At 34.4% G+C, this 25234-nt stretch overlaps 1 protein-coding gene across 2 annotated transcripts; it reads right to left on the reverse strand.

Annotated features, from left to right (window-relative positions):
- Window positions 1–4589: 4589 nt before the first annotated feature.
- LOC106168461 (FK506-binding protein 15) lies at window positions 4590–25160 on the reverse strand. 2 transcript variants are annotated; one of them, XM_087009212.1, is made up of 30 exons: window positions 24986–25160; window positions 24525–24686; window positions 24048–24117; window positions 23627–23701; window positions 23298–23396; window positions 22891–23043; window positions 22683–22751; window positions 22339–22482; window positions 21789–21932; window positions 21301–21414; window positions 20289–20537; window positions 19973–20048; window positions 19188–19351; window positions 18680–18787; window positions 18051–18145; window positions 17676–17778; window positions 11902–12073; window positions 11273–11409; window positions 10995–11078; window positions 10617–10688; window positions 10227–10379; window positions 9766–9858; window positions 9288–9479; window positions 8801–8908; window positions 7956–8499; window positions 7718–7780; window positions 7302–7397; window positions 6720–6810; window positions 6012–6126; window positions 4590–5256 (listed from the first exon to the last, which is right to left on the reverse strand). In XM_087009212.1, exons 1-30 carry the CDS (start codon window positions 25039–25041, stop codon window positions 5182–5184), a joined length of 3876 nt encoding a protein of 1291 aa, XP_086865338.1. In that variant the 5' UTR covers window positions 25042–25160; the 3' UTR covers window positions 4590–5181. The 2 variants fall into 2 exon arrangements, with proteins under 2 accessions (XP_086865338.1, XP_086865339.1); XM_087009213.1 differs by lacking the exon at window positions 7718–7780.
- Between the last annotated feature and the right edge of the window lie 74 nt (window positions 25161–25234).

The raw sequence follows: 25234 nt of genomic DNA on the forward strand, positions 1-25234 counted from the left end.
TCCAGATTTTTCACTTGATAATTTGAAAAATTGCTTTAAATTAATGGGAGTTGCATTCATATGAGATTTTCTTGGCCAAGTCGGTGATGTTGAGGGTAATTGCTTAAGTTCTGTAAAATTCTTTACTATAATGAGATGGACATTGTGGAAGGTATGAGTCAACAGGCAACAGATAATCATTCTATGGCTGTTATTTAAAAAAAAAAAACAAAAAAAACACACACACACCTTAAGAATTGTTTTTCAGCTGTGATGTATGTACAAGTCTTGTTTGTGCAGCTTTTCTAGGAAATTATAAATACTTATATTATCAAAATTAGCACATATCCAGGATGATCATATTGCATGATAGAAATGAAAGATACACAGCCCAACACCAACTAAGAGGCACACTGAATCAAACATGGAGTGGCTTAGCTTTGATATAAAATAGTTCACATGTACCAGAACTGAATAAAATATGAAATGAGAGAAGATTTCACAAGGTATATTTTATTTTTCTTTCAGAACTGTCACTCAGAGTCAAGTGGAATTCTTCAAAATGTTGGATGAAAAAATTGAGCAGGTAATTAGCAGGGTTAATGAGACTGTTGCCAGATGGAGGTGTTGTATGTTTTTGAATGTGGTATTTAACTCAAAACAAGTTGTCTAGCTTGCTAACAACACTTATATATGACCAAAAACCTTCACCTCAGTGGTTATGAAAGTCAGAATTTTTAATGGACATTTCTTTTGATAAAATGTCCAAATTCACATAGATACATTGTAAATCCATTGAAACAACAACAACAAAAAAAAAAAACTTTTAATAATGATTAAAATTTGGGATAAAAAAAACATTTTACTGGACAGGACTCAAGGTTCTATAACTGCACCAAAGGTTACTCGGAAAAATAAAACAGATTTTTTAAAATGACGTCATAATTTATGATATTTATTAAATTCAAGGGTCCCGAGGATTTCCCTGCAGCAGATGATGAAGATGATGTCAACATGGTAGAAGTGAAACCTTCCTCCTGACGGTAGAGAGTGACTAGAAGAACTGCTTTCACTGAGACTTGCCAGCAAAAGAGAATTATCCATGTAGAGACATGACCGTGAATATGATTCAAAATGAAGAATTTCTTCAGCTCATTGAATGCAATATTTTGATATACTCCATAGAGACGAGAATGGCCACATTATAAACTTGCCCTGGTTACTTGACTAAAAGGAGACATTTATTTGATCAATGTAAAAGTATCATTCCTTGTTTGGATTGTTGTCAGTGATCTTGTTTCACTATGTCATGTCAGGGGAGAACAAACAATAAAAACTTGATTGATAACAAAGTACTGAATCATGTACCATGACACGGCCTTAGACAAACATTGTGAGAGGAATCTTTTTTGTCATGATCAATTTCGTGTATGGTGATCTTTTTTAATTTTCTTTGCATTGATGCTGTGTGTATACCTAGTTTGCTCAGTCTTGAACTGCATGGAAGATGTCAAAGCAGTAATTGATGGTACAGGTTTTATTGGACGTAATGGCCGTGGCATACCTTTTGTGAGATTTGACAAATGTTGTCTCCTTGTAAAATGTTATTTTAATTTTATAAGCAAATGCGTTTCTAATTGATGGAAAATTCTTGGAAGATGAGCTTTGCCTTGAAGTATTCTGTAAATAATGTACAAGGGCATTGTGCAGCTGAGTGAAAAAGATGGTAAGATCATGATTTACTGTCTTGTAAATTGTAAACTTATAAAATATTATAGAAAAAGGTCATTCTATATTGTGTGACAAAATATCTCTAGCTCAGCATTATATTTCTCAAAGCAATTTGGAGATGCTGGCAATTTTATGTATTTGACATGTTATATATGGTTTGGTTGCTTATACTTTTAATGTTTCATGTATTTTATGGTGCACTTAGGATGTACATTTAATATGTCTGTGACATGTTATTTTATTTTCAAAGCATCTTGCTGGACAATGTCAGACAGTTGGACCCAAAAATGACAAAGGACTGACAGTTAAATAGGTGAAAGTTGTAAAAACTGAAAATGCTGAAAATGTAGCTTGCAATTTCTCACGATATGAAAAAAATGATCAAAATGAAGACTGTAAATCCTGATATCGGGCATAATCTTGAAAACTTTCACCCATGCAGTTACCATTAACAAACTGCATGCAGTCCAAATAATACTAGATCTCATGTACTTAAACTTGAAAGTTTCAGTTCACTTAGATTCATAGTATAGTATAGTAAAGTATAGTATGCCTTCTTTGCCTTAAATTGACCAAAGTCTATGCCAAAAAAATCCAAGGAGTAGTAGGCTGGACATTCTTCATTCAAAAGGTCAGAGGCAACAAAAGTTGAGCTTAATCATTTTTTCCATCACTTCTACCCGAGTCATGGATGTCATCAAGTCAGCAGAGTAGTTGTGTGAAAGGGAAACAGGTATACTTAACTATACTATGAAACTATACAAAATGAAACTTTTTTTTTAAATTAAAAATGCATCCAGCAGTGTGATTTGCTTGCATGATTGAAGACCGTCCTTGCAAAATGTTACACAGGCAGTGGAAGGCAGTGTGATATATCAAGCCAACTGAGCATTCTATCTTGTCAGGTGACACTCCTGTAAGTTAGTATCTGCTGTACCTGGAAGGGGGACATGGTGGGTTATGAAACGGAGAAAAAATGCTGTGGTAGTGAACACAATGAGTATGTCACACCTAACCCACTGCTTGGGGTTTTGACTATTTATATATTCCCATTCAAACAGTGTGTGTATCTGGATCGCTTTGGCAAATCCATCATGCTACAACTGAATTAGAATATAATTACAAGGGATAGCTCTATTGTTACATTAGATGTGTGACTAATTGGGAATTTTGAAAAAATGCTATCATTTATAAAGTGATTAAATTTATATTAGGGGTTAAAGCATACTAAGTACAAAGGCCACTTCCTGTTGAACATATCTGAGGACAAGTTATTTATACCTTTTGATCATATTTTGACAGATTAATATTTTAAAATAAAATCCACAACCACCTGTCAACCATTTTGACAGTTTCAAAACGTGCTGAAACCAGAAGTCAGTGCAAGAATTGAGTTGGAGGTGATGGTGGAATGTGAAACACCATCTCTTAGGTGTGGGTGAAGGGTTCCTTTTCCCCTAAGTAATTCAATTTGTTGCAAGGGTCAGGAAAATACCATTTACGACAGAAAAACTTATTATTGTGATCTTGTTTCTGGCTTGAAAATCTTGCACTGTGCACCTTCAAATTTGCTCCTGGATTTATTGAAGAAGCCCAATAGATCAGCTCCAGCTCAAAAGGCTCTTCTGAGAGGTATGCGAAATGGAAGATTGGTCATTGACTCCCTGATAGATTATTTACCTGCTTACTTGCAGGTTACTCTTTTTTATATACAGACACTTTTGGACTACTTTGTTGCTACATACATATCATAGTACCAAAGTGCCATTTGTACTTATAATTCCATAGTAATTTGAACATCAAATTCATCAGCATGTTTATTTTTTTCTGATACTTTAAGTAATTTCTATTTAAAACAATTATCATTTTTCTTGAAGAGGAACTGTTTTCATGTGATATATCACATTTTCAATTTCTTGTAAGTTATAGGTAGATACAGGATACACTGATGTGCATGACACGTTTTGAATATTAGCAAGAGCAGAAATATGTTGACCTGTGCTGTTTTTGTGAATGTGTCAGTGACAAAACAATCATGCCTCAGAGTGCAGACCTATACTTCTGTAAGTGATTTCCTTTCATTTTCTCCTGTTCTCTTTTGTTGCATTGCACTAATACTACAAACTGTGAATCATGGATAGTTAGAACTTATTTATTTCTGGAAGCAGTGCTTTTGTAAGAATATGTGTGAGTGGCTTTTGGATTTTTTTTTTTTACTTCGTATAAATACGGAAGTAAAGCCTAAAACTACTTTGTAACTTTTTTGATATTGTTATAGCTGTAACAATTTGAAGTAATGTTCATGTAAAAAAGGAATAAAAATGAACTTGAAAGTATTAGCTTTCCCTCTTGTAAAATTAATTAATGTGAAAATATCTATATATACGAATTATTTAAGATGGTTATAAGTTCATTTGAAATGACAATTTTAATTTGGGCAAATCTAAAAGCTAGGTCATAATTACATGATTGGATGTTGGCCCAGATAAGAAAGTTACCTTTTGGTAATTTTTGTCAACAGAGAAAAATACATTTCTGGTTCAATCTTCCTCTCTTCTTAAAATCCCTGTGAATAATTATAATACCAGAAAGTAAATACTAGGGAATTGTTAAGATATGATTGACTTACATTTTACACGTAAAACCTGCTGTAGAGCAATAAAATAAGCCCAAAATTTCAAAGGAGATTAGAAACTTACCTGTCTACTATCTGGATCCCTTCCCTTTCCAGTATGTTTCTACTTAATCAGAGGTTACTTAATACTCCCATGGGCTGATCATAGAGATTAGTTTCCAGTAATTTCTGAAACTTGCTGTGTAAATTAGGTAAAACTTTGTAACAGTTAGAATGGAAGTTCTACAGATATCTCAAGACTTCATTTTTAGAAGATAAATATTTATTGGCAATGTGATGGAATTGAATGCATAACAACTTACTGCATTTATTTCTAATATTTTTATATAATTATCTTTTTTACACAGGTCAACTCAAACATCACCCTGCACCGTTATAAATTTTCATGATTAAAAATCTTGTATCATCCTTGATCAAAGACTTCTGTTTAAGTTTTCTCTTTAATAGCCCATCAAAACAATTTTTTTGTAAAAACTTCACTGTTGGCCAATTCTTCTGAAATAATGCCAACAAAAAATTAATAAAGTTCAGCTTGTTTATCATTTAACTGAAGTGCAGATTGTCTTGATCATTTTTGGTGTCATTCCCACACAAATAAAGTTCAATATTTGACATTAGCCTACTTACTTTTACAACTCATGTTCAGGCATTACAATTATAACATTGTTTCCGGAAATAAGACTCATCAATTTAAGTCAAATTTAAGAAGAGATAACAGAATTGCTTCGCCGATACAATACATTTAAATTATGGGACTAAATAATGATCAAAATGACTGCAAACTTTTCATTAGAGCATGATTTAATCTCTAAATTTTGCTTAAAGGTGAGCTGTCATCAACTCAGCCAATCCAAATCATCGTCATCGTCTTCGTCACCAAACAGAGGCGGCGGCTTGTCTTTTGTGGGATCCTGTAAATATAAAGATGCAGTCATTGTTGTTGTTTTCTTTGGTGTTTAAATAAGAGGGCAACAGCATGCTTACAAGGTTAACCAGGTCTAAAACTACATTTCTGATATGAGCATTCCTGATAATTAGATCAGATACCTAGGCAAAGTTTTATACGATATATTAAAATCCATAACATTACCTTGACTGTCAAAACCAAATTTGTTTTTGATAAATATACTATGATTATTTCAAAATGCTTAAAGCTGTTATTTAATAAGCTACTTTGCTCTGTCACAATCACTTAATGATCGATCCCCAAAACATCCTTCTCATCTTCTAATATTAGAAAAATTAAATGCACCATTGTAAATTTCACACACAGGTTTTTATCTAAAGAAGCAGGGCTGGTATACAATGTGTGTTAAACTTAAACTTCAGCAATTCTAATTTTATCAAGTTATATCCTGTCCAAAACTGTTGAGAAAATCATGACGAATAAACCCATTTTTGTGTTCTAAATTTCAATTTTAACTGTATCATGGTGTCAATAATTGGCCAGCATCCACCTCTACTAAAAGACTGATTCAAATACTAAGAGGTCACAAACAACTTTTATGGTTTGTGATTCTGTAAACGGTTTTAGATATGTTATAGCCTGGTAATCAAAGGAAAAGTGATGAAATTTGTGGGGAAAATTATTATTTATTTCTTTTTAATTTGTTTTAACATTTACTATGTTCCCTAAAGCTGCCTAAGAGTGCAGCATGTAACTCACAATCTCTTCTTCTTCCTTCTTTGCCACTGCCACTTTCTTTTCAGCCTCCGGCTCTGTAGGCACAGCAAACCCAAACAAGTCATCGTCATCCTCATCATCGCCCCCAAACAAAGAACTGAAGATTGAATAAAATATTGCAATAAATGACTATTTTTTTTTCAGAACTTATAATTATTTTTTATGTTTTGTGTTCATGTGTGTTCAATGTCACTACAAGGCATATTCCACTCACTTAAATTCAAAGCAAAATTCCAACCCTTCATTAAAAGACCTTGGTCTCATGCAGAAGTTATTGGGTAAAAGCATGGTTAATCTCTTTACACAAGAGGCGATGAAACATATTTTGTTATATCTTTTATGTTGTCTAAACACCAGAACAGAACATCAGTCATACTAAGCAGAAAACTGTCTGACAGGCAGGTTTTGTGTGAGATAATACACTGAGTGATATATATATATATATATATATGCCAGAACACCTCAAGGGTCATCATGAAGTGTTCAAGGCATTTATTAGAGAGAGTGGCAGTTTTTTTTTTTTTTTTTTTTTTTGACAACATACTGAAAGAAAAATACTTGCATTTCACTGAAAAGCACCCAAATTTTTGTTACAACTTTTTAAGAATAACTAAGTAGGTAAAATGCTAGCATTCTGTTCTGTTCCTTAATTAATGAAATTACTTTCAGCTGAAGCAGTCTTTCTCTCACCTGTTCATAGGGGGCGGCATTGGTCTATCATCAATGTCTGCCTCTGTGCTCTCTTGGCTCACTGCTTGCTGCACCATGTCTTTTAATGAAGCTAAACAATTAAAAAATAATAACAATATAAATCTTGTCTGATTTGAATAGAGAGGGGGCATTTCTTTAAAAATAAAACAAAAATGAACTGTGAATTTTTTCCTTTTACTTCAGCAAATGTACTAAGTGTTTATATTTCACATAGATAAATAAAAAATAAATGTAAAAAAAATTTGAAGTGAGCAAAAGTCCAATTTTGAGCTTTGAGATGGGTTACTTAAAACTTTAAATAATTTAAATATTTTTAAAATGACAATATACCTACAAGTCTATCCAAAAATGTCTAACCTAATAACTTAAGCACAAGAGTCTTTGACAATCATCATTCCCAAGAACTTAACAATATAAGACTATATGGCAGGTCCTGTATGGCTATGCAGTTTTTGACATAATTTCCCTACAGCTCCATCACAGGCCTATGGCAATTACTAAGACAAAATAACCACATACACTGTATATGGTAAATATCTTCAAAATAGTACGAGTCCCTACCCTGTGGTTCTTCTTGTTCAGCAGCAGTCTCCATGCCATTAGAGAGAGGATCTGTATTGTCGGGACTTTCTCCTGGAAGCTCTGGGGGTTCTTCATCTGAAAAACGATCAAGTAAGAAAACATGGTCATTCTAACATAAAAGTACATTACTTTCCCATCTCTGTGAAGACTGTTTAACAATACCCACTACCAGGAACATAGATGGTCTTTTTTATTAGATACTAGTATCTACGCCTGTCTCTAACTAATATAATTCTATATGCTGTTTTTGTACTGCAAGAATTCATGGATGGACAGTCATCAGTAAGCTGGCCTATCATACTAGTATAGTACAAGTAGTTTAACTAAACCTTATAGCACTGTTCAGACTTCAGTGAATGGGCCTAATATATTATATTGTACTAAATAAATATTACCTTCAGCATCTGGGACAACTGGCGGTTGCTCATGATATGAATTTTTCACTTCTTGGATATGATCTAAAACAAATGGTAGTAAGCCCCATTCATACTTTGTGGTACAAAAACATATATTATATACAACAACTTGGGGTTCTGATTTTGTTAAAATAGGATTACTGATAAGGCAAAAAATTATTCAAATTAATCTAAGAGATATTTCAGACAGATTACCTTCTTTAACTACTTCACTTACCACCATTTTCCACTGGACTGTTATCTGTTATTTCCTCCTTTTCTACAACATTGTTCTCTTCCATTCCATTAGTTAAGACATCACTATCAGTTTTTCTGTCGTTGTCTGCCCTTATATGGGCTGTAGAGTCACCACCACTAGAGGGAGCTGGTGAATCAGTCTCACTAGAGGGCACTTCAGTAGTATTAGAACTAGGTGTCTGTGTGTCACTATCACTAGGAAATGTCTGTGACTCACTGCCACTAGAGGGCTCCAGAATCACTTCAGGTTCTGGGTGGTCTTCTGATGTCTTGCTAAGTGAAGCTGGTGTGGCATCTTGGTTTGGTATGGCACTTTCTGACTTAATATTTTCCTGTGAATCTTCTTTCTGATTAGTTTGTTCACTTTTTAAGTCTTTTTCTTCATCTTCTTCTTCCTCTTCTTCTTCTTCCTCTTCTTCTTCATCTTCCTCCTCCTCTTCCTCGTCCTCCTCATCTTCAGATTCTTCTTCTTCTTCATCTTCTTCATTTTCCTTCTGTCTAGCTTGCAGTTTCAGAGTTACATTCTGGAAAAAAATCAATTAAAAATTTAAATCTGTAAAACTATTTCTGCTCCTAATAATATGTCAGTGTATAGGATGTCAACGTGTCAATGAACTTAACTAAGTAGTGCAGGTTCATATATTTAAAACTGGAAATACAGTGTTCAGAATTCATTTGATGGTCATAAGAAGCTAATGGTACTGAATACACTGGACAGCATAGTCAAATGCTCTTTGGAAAACTTGACATGTAATCTGTACAGTATCTGCTTCATTAATAAAGACGAAGCATGATTTTTACTAGTGCAGTGCTATGGAAGTGTACCTTGATAGCATTTACTAAGCTGGCCAGTATGTCTTTCCCTAAGTAGGACTGGTCAACTTGGAACTCAGCCCGCAGCATGTGGTACACAGAGTTCATTATCTTCTTTACCTGCAAAAAGAAAAAAAAAATAATGTTTTACTTGGAATCTGGCCTAAATAAATAAATTATACAAATTCAATGACATGCTGATCGCTGTAGAATACGTTTGCTTCAAAACATTGTGCTTGCATGCTTATGATATTAAAGAAATGCCGTTATATTAATGAGAACTCTAGAATAAAATTATGCCAGGCAATTCAACAGTAGACAGCTGCCTGGATAAGGTAAGCTGAGGTGTCAATCATAAACCAAAGTAAAGCACCCTAAGTTAGCCACATTCCTCCAATTATTCTAAGGAGAAATTGTACTTTTTTAACAACAATGCTATAAACAGACATAGGTCAAGCTTAAATATAGAAAGCTGTAGGTCTATTGTAAATGTTCTTACTTCTGTCAATAAAACTTCAGGAGAAACATTTCCACTTGCAGCGGGGGCACCAACAGTGGCAGCAGGGGCTGCGGCTTTCTCTTCTGCTTCCTCAGCCCTGGTGACAGCCTCTTCTTTCTCCGTGTTCAGCTCCTCTATCCTGCTTTCATATCTCTGTTTCATACTGATGGCTTGGGCATGCAGGGCTTCATACTGATGATACATGTATATAAACCAAGTCACAAACAGGGTTAAGCAAGTAATAAAAAGGGTTTTTATTATCAATGATTTATATTCCTTAATACAAATCCTCAATATTAAAAGGCTTTGATTAGAATTATAAAATATTGATAAGAATTATAAAATAGACAAGCAGGTGGTATGAATCAAATCTGCACTCCTGAGAAACATAAAAATATGGTTTAAAAACTAGTATGCTAGTTTAATAGTTGAGAAAGGAGATGCCTTTAGTTCAAATTTTCATGGAATGACAAAATACCTTTTCTTTCCAAACCTTCAAGTCTTCTACTTGTTCTTGTAGATCAGACAATTGTTTATCACTGTCTCCTCGGGAGTTTTTCAATGTTAAAAGCTACAACAAAAGCAAAAAATTCTAGTTACACTTAATCTAAAAGCTAATTTCAACTGGTACTTAAAAGATTAGTATTGCATGTACTATGGCAATGCTTCACTTTTAATTAATCTATTCTATATTTAACTCCTCCGAATATCAAATAAATATTTTTTGGGTAAAAGAGATTAAAAGGTCATGGGGAAGATATGTTATAAACCTGTTGTGTTTTAACCTCAGTAAATAAACTTTTACTACTATTCCTGCTACTATTACTACTTGTACTGCTACTATTTCTACTTGTACTACTAAGAGAGAGAGAGAGAGAGAGAGAGAGAGAGAGAGAGAGAGAGAGAGAGAGTGGCAGGGGTGGATCATGGCCCACATACTTTTGTCTGCAGCTCTTGCACTGTGTTCTCCAGCTGTTGTTTTTCTTCCTTTACCTCTAGCAAGGCTCTGGCATGTTTATCATTGGCCTGAGACACCAGCCTGTCACACTTCTGTTGCCATTCTTGTGTTAATTCCTGTTCTACTTGAGCAACCTGCAAAGAATATCAATATTCTGTGGGGACACACACAAGCACACAAAAGCCTTTCCCATGTTCTATCTTATCCACTTGGAGATTGTATTCACAATCAGACTTACTAATACCAGCCACTGCCTGTTAAACTTTTATGAGGAAACTGCATTAATATCCTGCTGTAACATTACAACACCTTATTCTTCTAAATATTTGTTATTCATATAATGATATTTTTGTGTAGATTAGAAATATTACCTGTTCAGCAGCAACGTTGTCTGTAGAAGATTTCTGTTTTCTTAACCGATCCTTCAGAATCTGAATTTCACTCTGGAATTCAAAGATCAAAACATTCATTTTTAGACATGACTTCTTTCATTATTTTTACTATTTTAGCATGCTAGATATACAGAGTATCTGTTAAACACTTGAATTCAGGAAGCTACAAAATGTACATCATATTACTATATTTTGTATCTATGTGAGATTTATATTAAAGTCCTGGGTGAAAAATGCTTCAAAAAGGACCTTTAGTTAAAAGATCTGTTCAGACCAGGTACTTAAAGTCCTCTTTGAGATACTGGTTTGTAAGTTTCGGTCCAAGAACTCTTGGTCGGATCAGTCCTCATAACTCACCTCATATTGCGATTTAACTTCCTCCAATTCTTCCTCAAATCTTTTCTTTTCTTCTAAAGCTTTCTTCTTCCTGTCACTTGCAGACTATTTAAAAAGTCAAGTATGCATGAATGGAGTGATTTGAGAAATTTGTTGCCTTGAAATCGGCAAACCTTAAAGACGATAAGTATCTGAAATTTGTAACTACAGAAAGAATGGGGAAATAATAAATATCACCAAATAGATCTATTAAAATTCTCTTAAATGAACTCGATACTATCAAACCTACAGTTTCATACCTTTTCTAGACTTTCATTGGAAGTCTTCAACTCTGCCATCTCCTCCTCCAGCAGTGACAACTTGTTCTCCAACGTCTTCTTCATCTGTTTTTCTTCTTTCCAACTTGAGTTGAGCTGTTCAATCTTCTTTTCATTTTCTGAAATCAAAATATCATTTTTATATTTCCTACAACTGTAACACAACAAAGTTAAGATCAAGGAATTTCACACAGTGGTTAGATTAGTCAGAAAGGCTTTAGGCAAAAGTAAGAAATTACAAAAGTATGCATATAATCTATAGAAAAAAAAGACAAAAGGAGACAATGTAGTCATAGTAAACTGCTGTAAACAGAAGAATCTTGCTGCAGTCTTGATCATTTTGAAGACTTATCACACTTCATAGGTAACCCTTATACTGTTTTAATATTTACAAAATAATGCAAGTCCCACTGGGGTAACAATATCTATAATAACATGATCCACCCAAAAGTACCAGAAAAAGTCCTGAAGAAAGATTCTCAAGAGAAACAGTTAATCTACATGGAAATGTGTGCTGACCTACAGCCCTGCGCGCGCGCGTACGCGCGTGTGCGTGTGTGCTCTGCACATGCATGCCAGCACCTCAAGGACCAACTTAGCACCCTGTATACCTGACTGCTGCATCCTCAGGTGATCCAGGTCATCCTTTTGGTGCTGGCCATCTGCCAGAGATGTAGACAACTGGTGCCTCACTTCAACTTCTTTCTTCCTCAGAGAGTTCATCTCCAGCTGCAGGGTGCTGATCTGTGCTGTGGCCGCACTCAATTCTGTGGTGAGCTGCACCTGAAATATAGGTGGAAATGATGGATAAAACAATGAAAACAGTCTCCATACATATTGTATATTGCAAGATAATCATTATATTTGGGTCTGCTATGCAAAGATGTTTACATTTACAACAATTTTAAATGATACATATATTACTAAGGCACACTAAGTTATTAGACATACCATACCATTCTTACAGATCTTATTTTATTAAAATTATAAGGCTTTTCCAAATCTTTGTATAAGAACACCAGTCATAGTCTGGTGACAATGTGATCAACTAATACAAATCCAGACTGGAAACAATAAACAAGGCAGCAAAGCTGTCAAATGTACAGACAAAAAAACAGAAAAAAAAGATGCAATATAGGTCATTTTGTCAATTTTGATGCAACAATATATGCTTATAATAGCACAGTCAGTCAACAATGATTTTTAATCATGCACAACAGGTAACATGGTCAATAACAGGAGCAGATCCAGAGATATTTTCTGACAGTATTCCAAAGTATCTTTGTTGATCCATCCTCCATTTTGATGGTCTTCCAACAGAAACCCGTAAATATAAACTTTAAAATCTGCCCGTCTTCCAGGAGACCCAGAAAATGGTCTCAATCAATCCCCTTCAATAAGATTACAGTTTCAGGACCATGAGAGTTAAAATTCACATGATGAAAGTCCCAATATATGAAAAATGATGACAGTGCATAAAATAATATTACAGCGTGTTTAAAGACATAAATACCAATACAACTGCTTATGTGGAAATACTGAAAATGTGCAGAGCCTCAGGTGGATGGGAGTTAAAAATCACATCTTAAAAATGCCAGTGTTGGAGAAAAAATTAAAAAGAAAACAACAAAAATACAATTCCAATGAAGCTGCTATTCACTGCTTCCTTATTATGGACACTATGTTATCTAGCAGAGAGCTTAACCTTTGTTTCTTTCCTGTAAGTGTGAGAAGAGCAAGTGACATGGTTTTCCTTTCACCGCCACTATGGAGGCAGTGCCCAGAATAGGGTTTTGTTCAATTTTGATGCAATATTACACAATGCTTAACAGCATAATAACCATAAATTTTTTAATAATAAAATAAAAGTATCATGGATATTCAGAAAATGTGACTAGCCTATAGAGTTCAGGGTCATACTTTGAAAATCCCAAAATGTAAACAAGAGAAAACTGTATTGAAAGAGTTTATTTCCATTTTCAACACCTTTTTTACATAAAGCAAAATAATCAATTTATTGTCATTTTTATATGATCAATCAAAAAATATGTTGTAAAATCAAAAATATCAATAGAACAATTATAAATGTCCAACTTGCTCCATTCTGAAATTCTGAACATAGTGAATGGTTGAATCTGACAAACTGTAAATATATGTTTTTTTTTCCATTTTGGTCACTTATTAAACAATACACAATATCAGGTTTACCATTATTTTTTTATAATCAACTAACAATGTTGTTAAGATGCAGAAAATGTCAAAAGAACAACTTAACATATCTAATTAGTTCAAAAATGAGACTGTTAGCATGCCTGAGAATTAAATTTGAGAGAAAAAATCACTTGTATACAAAAAAAAAGGCATAACTTCACCAAACCTTTACTGATCAAGCTTATTTTCAAAACTTAATCTGTATTTCAGTAACACTGATCACTACTGTGAATTTCAAGACAATTGGGCAATCGATTTTCCTTAAAATGTGTTATAGGTGTTGCATATATGCTGAAAAAAAGTGAAAAAACAGCAAAACTTTTATAAAAATGCTCTGATCATGCCAATTTTCAAACTTGACTTGCGTATTATAGATATTCATCAGTTCTGTAAGTTTCATGCCAAAAGGTAAAATGGTTTTTCAAATATTGTGTTATCGGTGTTGCATAAATGCTGAAAAAAGTGAGAAAACTGCATAACTTCAATATAAATGGCCTGATCACGCTGATTTTCGAACTTGACCTGCATTTTAAGAATATTCATCAGTTCTGTAAGTTTCATGCCAAAAGGTAAAACGGTTTTTCAAATATTGTGATATCGGTGTTGCATAAATGTTGAAAAAAGTGAAAAAACTGCATTACTTCCATATTAATGGCCCGATCATGCTGATTTTCGAACTTGACCTGCGTATTATGAATATTCATCAGTTCTGTAAGTTTCAAGCCAAAAGGTAAAATGATTTTCCACTTATCGTGTTATCGGTGCTGCATATATGCTGAAAAAAGTGAAAAAACAGCATAAATTCCCCAAAAATGGCCCGATCATGCTGATTTTCGAACTTGACCTGAGTATTATGAATATTCATCAGTTCTGTAAGTTTCAAGCCAAAAGGTAAAATGATTTTCCACTTATCGTGTTATCGGTGCTGCATATATGCTGAAAAAAGTGAAAAAACAGCATAAATTCCCTATAAGTGACCCGATCATGCTGATTTTCGAACTTGACCTGAGTATTATGAATATTCATCAGTTCTGTAAGTTTCAAGCCAAAAGGTAAAATGATTTTCCACTTATCGTGTTATCGGTGCTGCATATATGCTGAAAAAAGTGAAACAAGGCAGCAAAGCTGTCAAATGTACAGACAAAGAACAGAAAATAAAGATGCAAATAAGTGAAAAATTAAATTTTCACAAAAAACTGTTAAATTGCCAGAAAAATTTACCAAACAGACTGCGTTGCCTATTGAAGCTGTATGTTAGACCCATGTTTCTTTCCTGTAAGTTTGAGAACAGTAAGTGACATGATTTCCCTTAAATGGTCAGCATAGGAGCAGTGCCCAAAATAGGGGTTTCTTCAAATTTTGATGCAACATTACATAATGTATAACAGCATAATGACAATCAAATGTTATTAATAAAATATTAGTAACATGGACATTCAGAAAATGTGACAAGCAAAAGTCTTCAAGATCATGGAACTTTAAAGTCACACCTTGTAAATGCCAATATGTGAAAAATTAAATTTTCACAAAAAACTGTTTAACTGCCAAAAAAAAATAAATAAATAAATAAAAATACAAAACAGACTGCATTGCCTACTGAAGCTGTATTTTAGTCCCATGTTTCTTTCCTGTAAGTTTGAGAACAGTAAGTGACATGATTTTCCTTAAATGGTCATCATGGAAGCAGTGCCCAAAATAGGGGTTTCTTCAAATTTTGATGCAATATTACATAATGTTTAACAGCTTAATGACCATCAATTTTTAATTATAAAATATTTGTTTCACAGATATTCAGAAAATGTGACTAGCAAAGGTCTTCAGGCCCATGGAACTTCAAAGTCACTCCTTGAACATAAAACAAAATAAACATTTTACTGCCATTTTTATATGTCCAACTAAGAAAATTGAAGAGATGGGAAAAGTATCAATAGAACAGTGTTAAATGTCCAATTTCCTCCATTCTGAGATTCTGAACATAGTGGATGATTGAATCTGACAAAATGCAATGATATGAGTTTATTTCCATTTTTGACACTTTATTACACAATACATGATAACAAGTTTACCATGTTTTTTACATAATCAACTAACAATGTTGTAAAGATGCAGGAAATATCAAACAAATACTTTTAGGCATCTTATTAGTTAAATAATGAGACTGCTAACATGCCTAATAATTGAAGCTGAGGAAATGTGAAAAACAGTATAACTTCTAAAATAATGGCCCGATTATGCTGATTTTCGAACTCAACCTGCGTTTTAGTAAGATTGACCACTCCTGTGAGTATAATTACAATTGGCCAATCCGTTTTTCTTATATTGTGTTATCAGTGTTGTATTTATATTGAAAATAGTGAAAAAACAGCATAAATTCCCTAAAAGTGGCCCGATCATGCTGATTTTCGAACTTGACCTGCGTATTACGAATATTCATCAGTTCTGTAAGTTTCAAGTCAAAAGGTAAAATGGTTTTCCACTTATCGTGTTATCGGTGCTGCATATATGCTGAAAAAAGTGAAAAAACAGCATAAATTCCCTAAAAGTGGCCCGATCATGCTGATTTTCGAACTTGACCTGCGTATTATGAATATTCATCAGTTTCATAAGTTTCAAGCCAAAAAGTAATATGGTTTTCCATCTATCGTGTTATCGGTGCTGCATATATGCTGAAAAAAGTGAAAAAACAGCATAAATTCCCTAAAAATGGCCCGATCATGCTGATTTTCGAACTTGACCTGCGTATTATGAATATTCATCAATTCTGTAAGTTTCAAACCAAAAGAAAAAACGGTTTTCCACTTATCGTGTTATCGGTAAAAGTGCACGGCGACGACAGCGACGGCGACGGCGACGACAGACGCAGGTGATGGCTGTATGTACAGACACATCTGTGTCTGTACATAAAAACAGAGAGATGACCTAAAAGTCAAAGTGGCCATAACAAATTAGGAATACCTGACTGCCATACTCACCCTGCCCATTCCACTGTGAGCCAACTGCTGTTGCTGAGACACAGCTCCAAATTGTGTTATTTATACAAAAGGGCTAATAACTTCATCAAAACTTAACTGATCAAGCTTATTTTCAAACTTGATCTGTATACTAGTCAGACTGATCACTCCTGAGAGTTTCAAGACAAAAGGCTGATTGGTTTTCCTTAAAATGTGTTATCAGTGTTGCATATATGCTGAATAATGGGAAAAAACAGCATAACTTTAAATTTGTAAAAATAGTCCAATCAAGCCAATTTTCGAACTTGACCTGCGTATTATTAATATTCATCAGTTCTGTAAGTTTCAAGCCAAAAGGTAAAATGGTTTTCCACTTATCATGTTATCGGTGCTGCAAATATGCTGAAAAAAGTGAAAAAACAGCATAACTTCCCTAAAAATGGCCCGATCATGCTGATTTTCGAACTTGACCTGCGTATTATGAATATTTATCAGTTTTGTAAGTTTCAAGCCAAAAGGTAAAATTGTTTTCCACTTATCATGTTATCGGTGCTGCATATATGCTGAAAAAAGTGAAAAAACAGCATAACTTCCCTAAAAATGGCCCGATCATGCTGATTTTCGAACTTGACCTGCGTATTATGAATATTCATCAGTTCTGTAAGTTTCAAGCCAAAAGGTAAAATGGTTTTCCACTTATCGTGTTATCGGTGCTGCATATATGCTGAAAAAAGTGAAAAAACAGCATAACTACCCTAAAAATGGCCCGATCATGCTGATTTTCGAACTTGACCTGCGTATTATGAATATTCATCAATTCTGTAAGTTTCAAACCAAAAGAAAAAACGGTTTTCCACTTATCGTGTTATCGGTAAAAGTGCACGGCGACGACGGCGACGGCGACGACAGACGCAGGTGATGGCTATATGTACAGACACATCTGTGTCTGTACATAAAAACAGCATAAATTCCCTATAAGTGACCCGATCATGCTGATTTTCGAACTTGACCTGCGTATTACGAATATTCATCAGTTCTGTAAGTTTCAAGCCAAAAGAAAAAACAGTTTTCCACTTATCGTGTTATCGGTAAAAGTGCACGGCGACGACGGCGACGGCGACGGCGACGACAGACGCAGATGATGGCTATATGTACAGACACATCTGTGTCTGTACATAAAAATACTCCTATGGAGAGTAAAATTGTTTCTTTATCACCACTACCTTTTCCTGTTCAAGAGCCAGTACTCTGGACTGTGACTGGGCTGCTGTTGTTTTAAATGTATCATTCCTCTGTTCCAACATCACATTGCTTTGTTCTACAAAACTGGAAATAATAATAATATGGAACAAATGACAAAATTAATTGTTTCAGTTTTAAATTCTCAATTCTTCCCATCATGGTTATAATCATGTACTGATACTGAAAGCGAACTGCTGCCTTTGCACTCTGATCATAATAATGATCACCCTCAACATGTAATTATAATAATTAAAATTTGTCAGCTCATAATAACCATGATTAAGAATAATTCGACTGTCATATAAAAAAAAACTTAAATGCTGTTTTTAATTTTTTTCAGCAGAAAATGTAATTACCTCTGATTTCTTTGTAATAAGTCAGCAATTTTCTCATTCTGACTCTCTATCCTTGCACTCTTTTCAAATATTTCTTTCTTCAATCTTTCATTTTCCTGAAAAAGAAGCTCCATTATCATTCTCAAGACATTATACATAACAGTTTATTAGTAAAAACTTTTAAAATGCTAATCAATATGCTTGTTACAATAACACCAAATGATTCAGCTGCATTTGTCAATTTTTATACACTTTTGTTGAATTCTTTTTTTCTTTACTTAAATCAAAGTCTTTCAAAAGTCCTGAATATGCTTCAGTTGTAATGGGACCCACACATTAGCCAGTACTATTTTCTGTATATTCTGTTAGATATAAAATTAAACAAAATTATTGTTTTTTTTTTTTTTTTTTTTTTTTTTTTTTTTTTTTTTTTTGACATTTTCCCATGGTTTTCACTGTCTCCAGTGAACAGAAGCCCTAAATATGACAGTCTCATAGGTAACATGTTTAATCTCTATTGTAACGATTAATATTTAAAAATCATTATTGTAATTTATTTCATAAAAGGTCATTCCCTTTAATTTCTAAGGGGTGGGGTTGGGGGTGGGGGTGGGGTTTTTTAGGGGTGCAGGAGAATGAGAGCAGGTTACCTGTATTATTCTCTGTATGTTCTGTAACAAAACTCCTGCTTCCATGTTGGGTAGGTTTCCAGGCAGAGCCAGACTTGAACCTCCTCCATGGACTTGCAGATGATCTAACTAGAATGACAGAATGTATAGAACAAATGCATGATTTATAAAGATATTTTCATTTAACAAGTGTGATCTCCAGTGATATTATTCATATACACATCAATCAATCAATCTCCACTCATTAGATTTATTTCTTTATTCGAGTTCCTTTTCTTACAAAAAGAGGACTAGGAAGAGGAAGACAAGTATATAATTATGATTTATACCATGAATATCAGATCTTGAACTTAAAAAAAATTATAATACTTGGTTTATCTCTTAAAATTGCTCACCAAAGTAAAATTTAAATCATTTACAACAGAAAAACAAATTAGGCTAAAATACATCAGAAACATTTCTTTAAACTATTTTTTCACAGAAAGTTTTAAGCTGGCCACTCATTATATTAATTTTATTATCACCTCACCTTCTTATGCACCTCATCTACTTTATCAGCAATCTTCCCAATGGCTAGCCTGATCTCTGTGTTCTGTTGTCTTGTCTCCGACATCAGGATGGGTGTGGTCACATCACCCCCTGGGGGTGGCTGGGGGGCAGCCTGGGGGTATGGCTGTGACACTGGGGGTTGCCCTGGAAACATTAACCATGCATCCAAATATTCATTGAGTTGAATTATGTTTAGTATATTTCAAAGATTTTGAGTCATTTTAAAGAAGAAAATAATTCAAGAGTGCAGACCTCAGTCAAGGAAAAAAGAGAATTGCTGATGAGGATTACAGAAATTTTCTTTTTTAATATTTGAGGACCTGGATGCAGCTGAAATTGCAATCACTTCTTTCCTTCTTAAATAACTGCTAAAAATTTCTTCAAAATTTGTGGAAAACTTTTTTACATATCTTGTTTTTAACAATACAGTGCTGTTAGAAGCATGACCTTCTTCTTTACTATATCTGTATTTAAATTAAAGACATAAAAAAATACAATAAAGATAAGTTATCAATGCTAATCAGCAAGGAGTACATAGGACCGTCTTATAAACACTGCATGGTAAAATAATATCTTTTATCTGTCACTCTTTTGGGATTATGCCATGTCAGCATTTCATATTCAAATCATGCAAAATATGAACAAAGTACACAGGATGAAGGATCTCTTATCATTCAACAATCATGTGCAGAAATATTAAAGTCTAAGTTTAATATTAACAAAGCAGAACTATAATATTAAGTACAAGATAAATGAGTTGTTTACCTGGGAACTGCTGATACATGCTGTTGTACTGTGGAGGAGGTGGCTGCTGGTAACCATAGGGCTGCTGGAATGGCGGCTAGAATAGTATAAACATATGTATCATATATCAGCTTAGGAAGGCATTTGTGTAGACAACTTCTCTCTGTCTTTAAAATAATAAGAAGATGAAAAAAGTTGTAGATGGAATAACTGCACCTGTAATTAAGCATAAAGACATAACAAGAAATCACACACACACACACACACACACACACACACACACACACACACACACACACACACACACTTCCTACTCCAATTGTATTAAAATCTTTACCTGGAATTGTGGCTGCATAGGCATCCCTGGTATTTGTGACTGGTAGACAGCAACTTGTGACGATACTGGCGCAGCAGCAGTAGCCATAGGTGGCACCACTGGCTGACTGACCATGATAGGCTGCTGATGCTGTGCTGTTACTGTAGGTTGGAATGCTGCTGCTGCTGGGACTGGTTTCTGTGGCTGTGGCTGGGCAACATGAGCTGAGAGCTGAGGCTGTTCTGTAACAGGAGCAGGTGAGGGGCTCTCCTGAAAAGAAGAAAGTTTATACTTTAATAATTACTAGAAAACTTTGTAAGAATGGAGACCTCTGCCAAGGGCAAAGGAAGTTACTGAAAGGGATGAAAAAAAAAATTTTTTTTTCAAATGTTAGGAGATCATTATTTAGCTGAAATTGTTATCACTTCTTTCTCTCCTGAATAATTGGCTATCCTGAAAATTTCAGCAAAACTTGTGTAGAACTTTTTGAGACACTTTTTCCATTAACAAGCAGACATGCACAGACAAACAGAAAAAAAAACGATGCCAAGAAAAACAAGTGTCTTTGTTGGTGGAAGTCAATAAAATACCTTAGGTGGTTCGAGATGAGTGCATGGAAGTCTGACAAGGTGTATATACCACACTGTCTCTATAAAACACCATGCATTCTCAAGGAATATCACCACATTATGATGAATATTGGGCATGTGTGCTAGTTCTGTCCAGGTAGCACACATTACAATTTAGTTGAACATGAATACTGTAACTGTTGTAATAAGTCATATGTAGTAGCATTTCAGAGCATTTAATTTTTAAAGAAAACTCTTATTTTTCAGAATGTAAACATAAGATTCCTCACCAGGCTAGTTAAATCATAAGATAATTTGCAATTTTCATTCATATGTTTCCTGATAACTGAAACAAAAAATCTATTATCTTCTCGTTAAAACCATCCTAGCATAGGCCAAGATATCTTGGTGCACTTGGAATACAAGTTGCACTGTCTATACACTGTCTATACACATTTACTCACAGATACTGGTTCCTCATCTGTATCTGGCTCAGCAGCCACAGCTCCACCTAGTGGTAACATAGGTTGACCCATCTTCTTCATACGGGAGATAAGCTTGGCCTTATCACTGCTGTGCTGTAAAATATATCTTAACATGTCATTATCATAACATTTGTTATTTCAATTTTAAGAGTTCACTGTTTATCTGTCAAATGTCTGTGTTAAATGTTTTCAGGAACAAATTGTCTGTTTGAAGTGCTTGGATTTGCATAATTAAGACCTGTTCAAAAAGATTATGCCCACCAAAACTTCCATCCTGCACTTACAAATTAAAATTTCAATGTCTGTTTTTTTTTTTTTTTTTGTTTTTTTAGTACCTCACAATTACTGAAAATATATCACTATTATCAAATAATATCTAATCCCATAGAGCTCAAACAGCATACTGAGACTGATAAGTAGATTTTCAAACTATAAAAATAGTGCAAACAGTGGCTATTTCTACCTACATGTGAGAGCTGCTCTGTGATGGACTTGCTCCTAGACTTCACCGAGTCTTCCTGGTGTGTCTCTGGGATGTCAAGGCTGGCAGCAGGGGGAGGAGTGGCACTACTGGACGCCTGCTCAGGGACATGTTCCTTGGACAGCTTCACCTGGTGGAGGACAAAATACTCTTAATAATTATAATAATAATAATAATTATAATAATAATAATAATAACAACACACACATACACAATTTTGATTTGGATGGTACATTCATTACATTGAAAATTATAAGCTTGAGAACACATTTAACTGTTAACAGACTAACACTTTTCCCCTTGTTTCCAAAGTGTTCATATAATCACCAGCTTCTCTGTATTCTACTTATGGCCAGGAAGAGGGGTGTTAATCTGGTTGCATTCAGTGAGAGTCCCCTAACATATTATCAAATTTAACATCCCCTTAAAAGAATTCCAATGTTTCTTTCTGTCAGCATCCAGCTTTTTGAGAAACATAAACACATTTTTATCACACAAACTCTTATAATTATTCTACAGATAACAAGCTCACCTACCCTGACAATTTCTACCTCAAATATGAGAGTAGAGCTGGGTGGTACCCTGGCCCCCATACCCTGTGTACCATAGGCCAGATGAGGTGGAATGATCAGCAAACGTTTGCTGCCTTTCTTCATTCCTATCACACCATCATCCCAGCCCTGTGCAAAACATGAAAACAATCATTTCAAATGATTTATCTTTAAAATACAGAGCTTTTTCATTCAAAAATACATTCTAAAATCACTGATCACATTTGTCATTTTTTGTTATTTATTTGGCTACTAGGTATACATCGTCAAGGTTATTTTTTCAAAATTGCATTATTCATGGATACAGTAACTTCAAATATAGACCTTACCTTTATGACTTTTCCTTTGCCCACCTTGAATCGAAAAAGTTTTTCTGCACTAGCATTGCTATCAAACACCTGAAGTAAAAACACTTGTTTAGATATTTTCATTTGAAGACCGATATAACAAAATTACAATAAATGTTTCACAGTTATAGATTCTATCACAACTCTCAAAAGGGTCGATGCAAGGGAAATCTGACCACTCTCTACTTACCTGCCCAAAGGTATTATTCTGCAGCAGCCAGCCTGTATACTTCACCTCTGCACTATCCCCACTCTCGAGGGCGCCACCATCACCCAAGACAAGCTCCTGAGATACAGTGCCTGTGAGAGCATTGCCTGAACTGTTAGCCTTGGCCAGAGCAACCTTAGAACATATCAACAAGATAGGTCAAAGGAATTTCTACATTTTGAGTTCCTGTGATACATGTCCAATAGCTACAGTGAAAGCACTGCTTCAATTCATTACTTTTCAACCTAAGTAAGGTGATTTGAATGGACATGAAAACTTAAACAGTATAGAACTAGGGATACTGAAAATTTTATCACATTAAAAAAATGAGACAAAGTATTAAATTACTTCTTGACTCGCTTCTTATACCTTTTTGGTTTTTGACTTACATGTTTTGCAAATTGCACTGCACTATCAGTGCTGTCAAAGTTGAGAGACCAGTTCTGTCTGGCATCATCATAGAAGTTAGCATAATTGTTGGCTTGAATCTGGAATTAATATAAAAGCAATGCATTACACCAAGGAAAAGATTCTACTTATCATTATATTTCATATATTGTTTGCTCTTAATCCTGACATTCATAAACCATGCTATTTAGGATACACAAGTAAATAAATTCACACTTCAACTGACATGCCATGATGCTCACAGTAATATACCAGTATATATATAATAATCAGATATACATATTTATGCTAATAATAAAAAGTCACTCACTGTAAAATTAAAGCTGGAAGAAATTCTTGCTGTGGTAACTTGCTGTTGCTTGCTGACATAGAGAAGCAACTTGTACTACAAAGAAATATTGATGCAGAAACATTACACAACTCATTCAAAAAGTAAATTGTATTCTTTATTATTATATACACATCAAATACTTTTTATCAAGTCTTTTAATTTGTCTCATTTTGAATTATTCAACAAATGCAAATATGTTGAAAGGTATTTTTATCAACATTATCATTAATACTTGTCGTAAAAATAGCATGTATTTAGTATTATAAGCATGCAGTACCTGCAGTTGTAATCAGGAAAATTATTTGATAATTGATCTGTTTTTTTTTTCTTATCCCTCTATTATATATATCTGCAATGGTTTATTTATTTTAAGAGGCACCAGAAATGTAAAGATACTTACATCTTTTGCTTCATGACTACCCACTATAGCAGCACCAAGTTTTCCCTGGCTGGCATACTGATTGTTTACACTGGAACAGTGGAAAGTCTCCTTTACAAGTTGTGTGGTAACAATACTAGCCCCTTAACTTAAGCAAAACAGGTTTAAATTGTTTGTTAACTGATAAAGCATCTATTTGTAAACTACAATAAAGTACTAAATGCCAACCCCTTAAAAGATTTCACTCTAAAATAAAACCTAAACTATATTATAGTGTTTGAAAACTTCCTTTACGTGATAATAAACACCAGTAAGTATTCATCAGTTTATGTGAGTGAAACACTGCCTACACTGTACAGTAGATTTACATAACATATTGATAAAATCAATCAATATGCCATCCATACTAAATTGAGTTGTGTTGTAGAATGCATAAAAAAACACACACACAACAAAAATTCTAATTTCAATAACTCAGCACCATCCCACCATACTCACAATTTATATGTCTGTACAGCACAGGCATGGAGTACTGCAGGAGCGCCCCCTTGAGGCTGTGCCTGGGCTGGTCTGGGCTGCTTTGGGGCAGTGTACTTCAGGGACTCATTGCCACCCTGATTGGAAGCCTGGTCGATGCCAAATATAGAGGCTAGTTTGGAGCTGGAATCATGTATAAATTGGTGAGCGATTTGGTAAGGGGCAAAATAAAAGCAAAACAGTTCATTAATGCTTGCGGATCTTCCATAAAGAGCACAAGACTGTTTGACATATTTTGACTAAATCAATGTGAAAAGTAAACCGGCTAATTCCAATATCATTTTTATTTATTCAAGTGTGTTTATGCCTCCAAATTCCCGTGTGACAACCGCTACTTGTCACCACCCCCAACTCATCAGTGAACAGGAAGTGAACCTTTTTTTCTTTGATAAAACAACATAATCACATCTCAAATATCTCACCCGCCTCCAGTTAGCGAGAAATCCTGGTCATCGTCATCTGCAGTAAAAAACGACATGATCCTTCACATGATAGGCATGAATCGAATGTTTTGTTTGGAGTTCCTTTGAAGAAAGTCACAAGACAGGAACATAGGACATACAAGGTCGGTGTCAGGCCTAATTTTAGTTTCGTCAAGGCAGTGAAAACAAATATGCACACCGGAATAATAATAGGAAATATATTACAATAAATCATTGAAAATCATATGA

This window comes from Lingula anatina, chromosome 3 (assembly GCF_051362555.1).
Source record: "Lingula anatina isolate TDL-2025a chromosome 3, LinAna3.0, whole genome shotgun sequence".
Classification (NCBI taxonomy): domain Eukaryota; kingdom Metazoa; phylum Brachiopoda; class Lingulata; order Lingulida; family Lingulidae; genus Lingula; species Lingula anatina.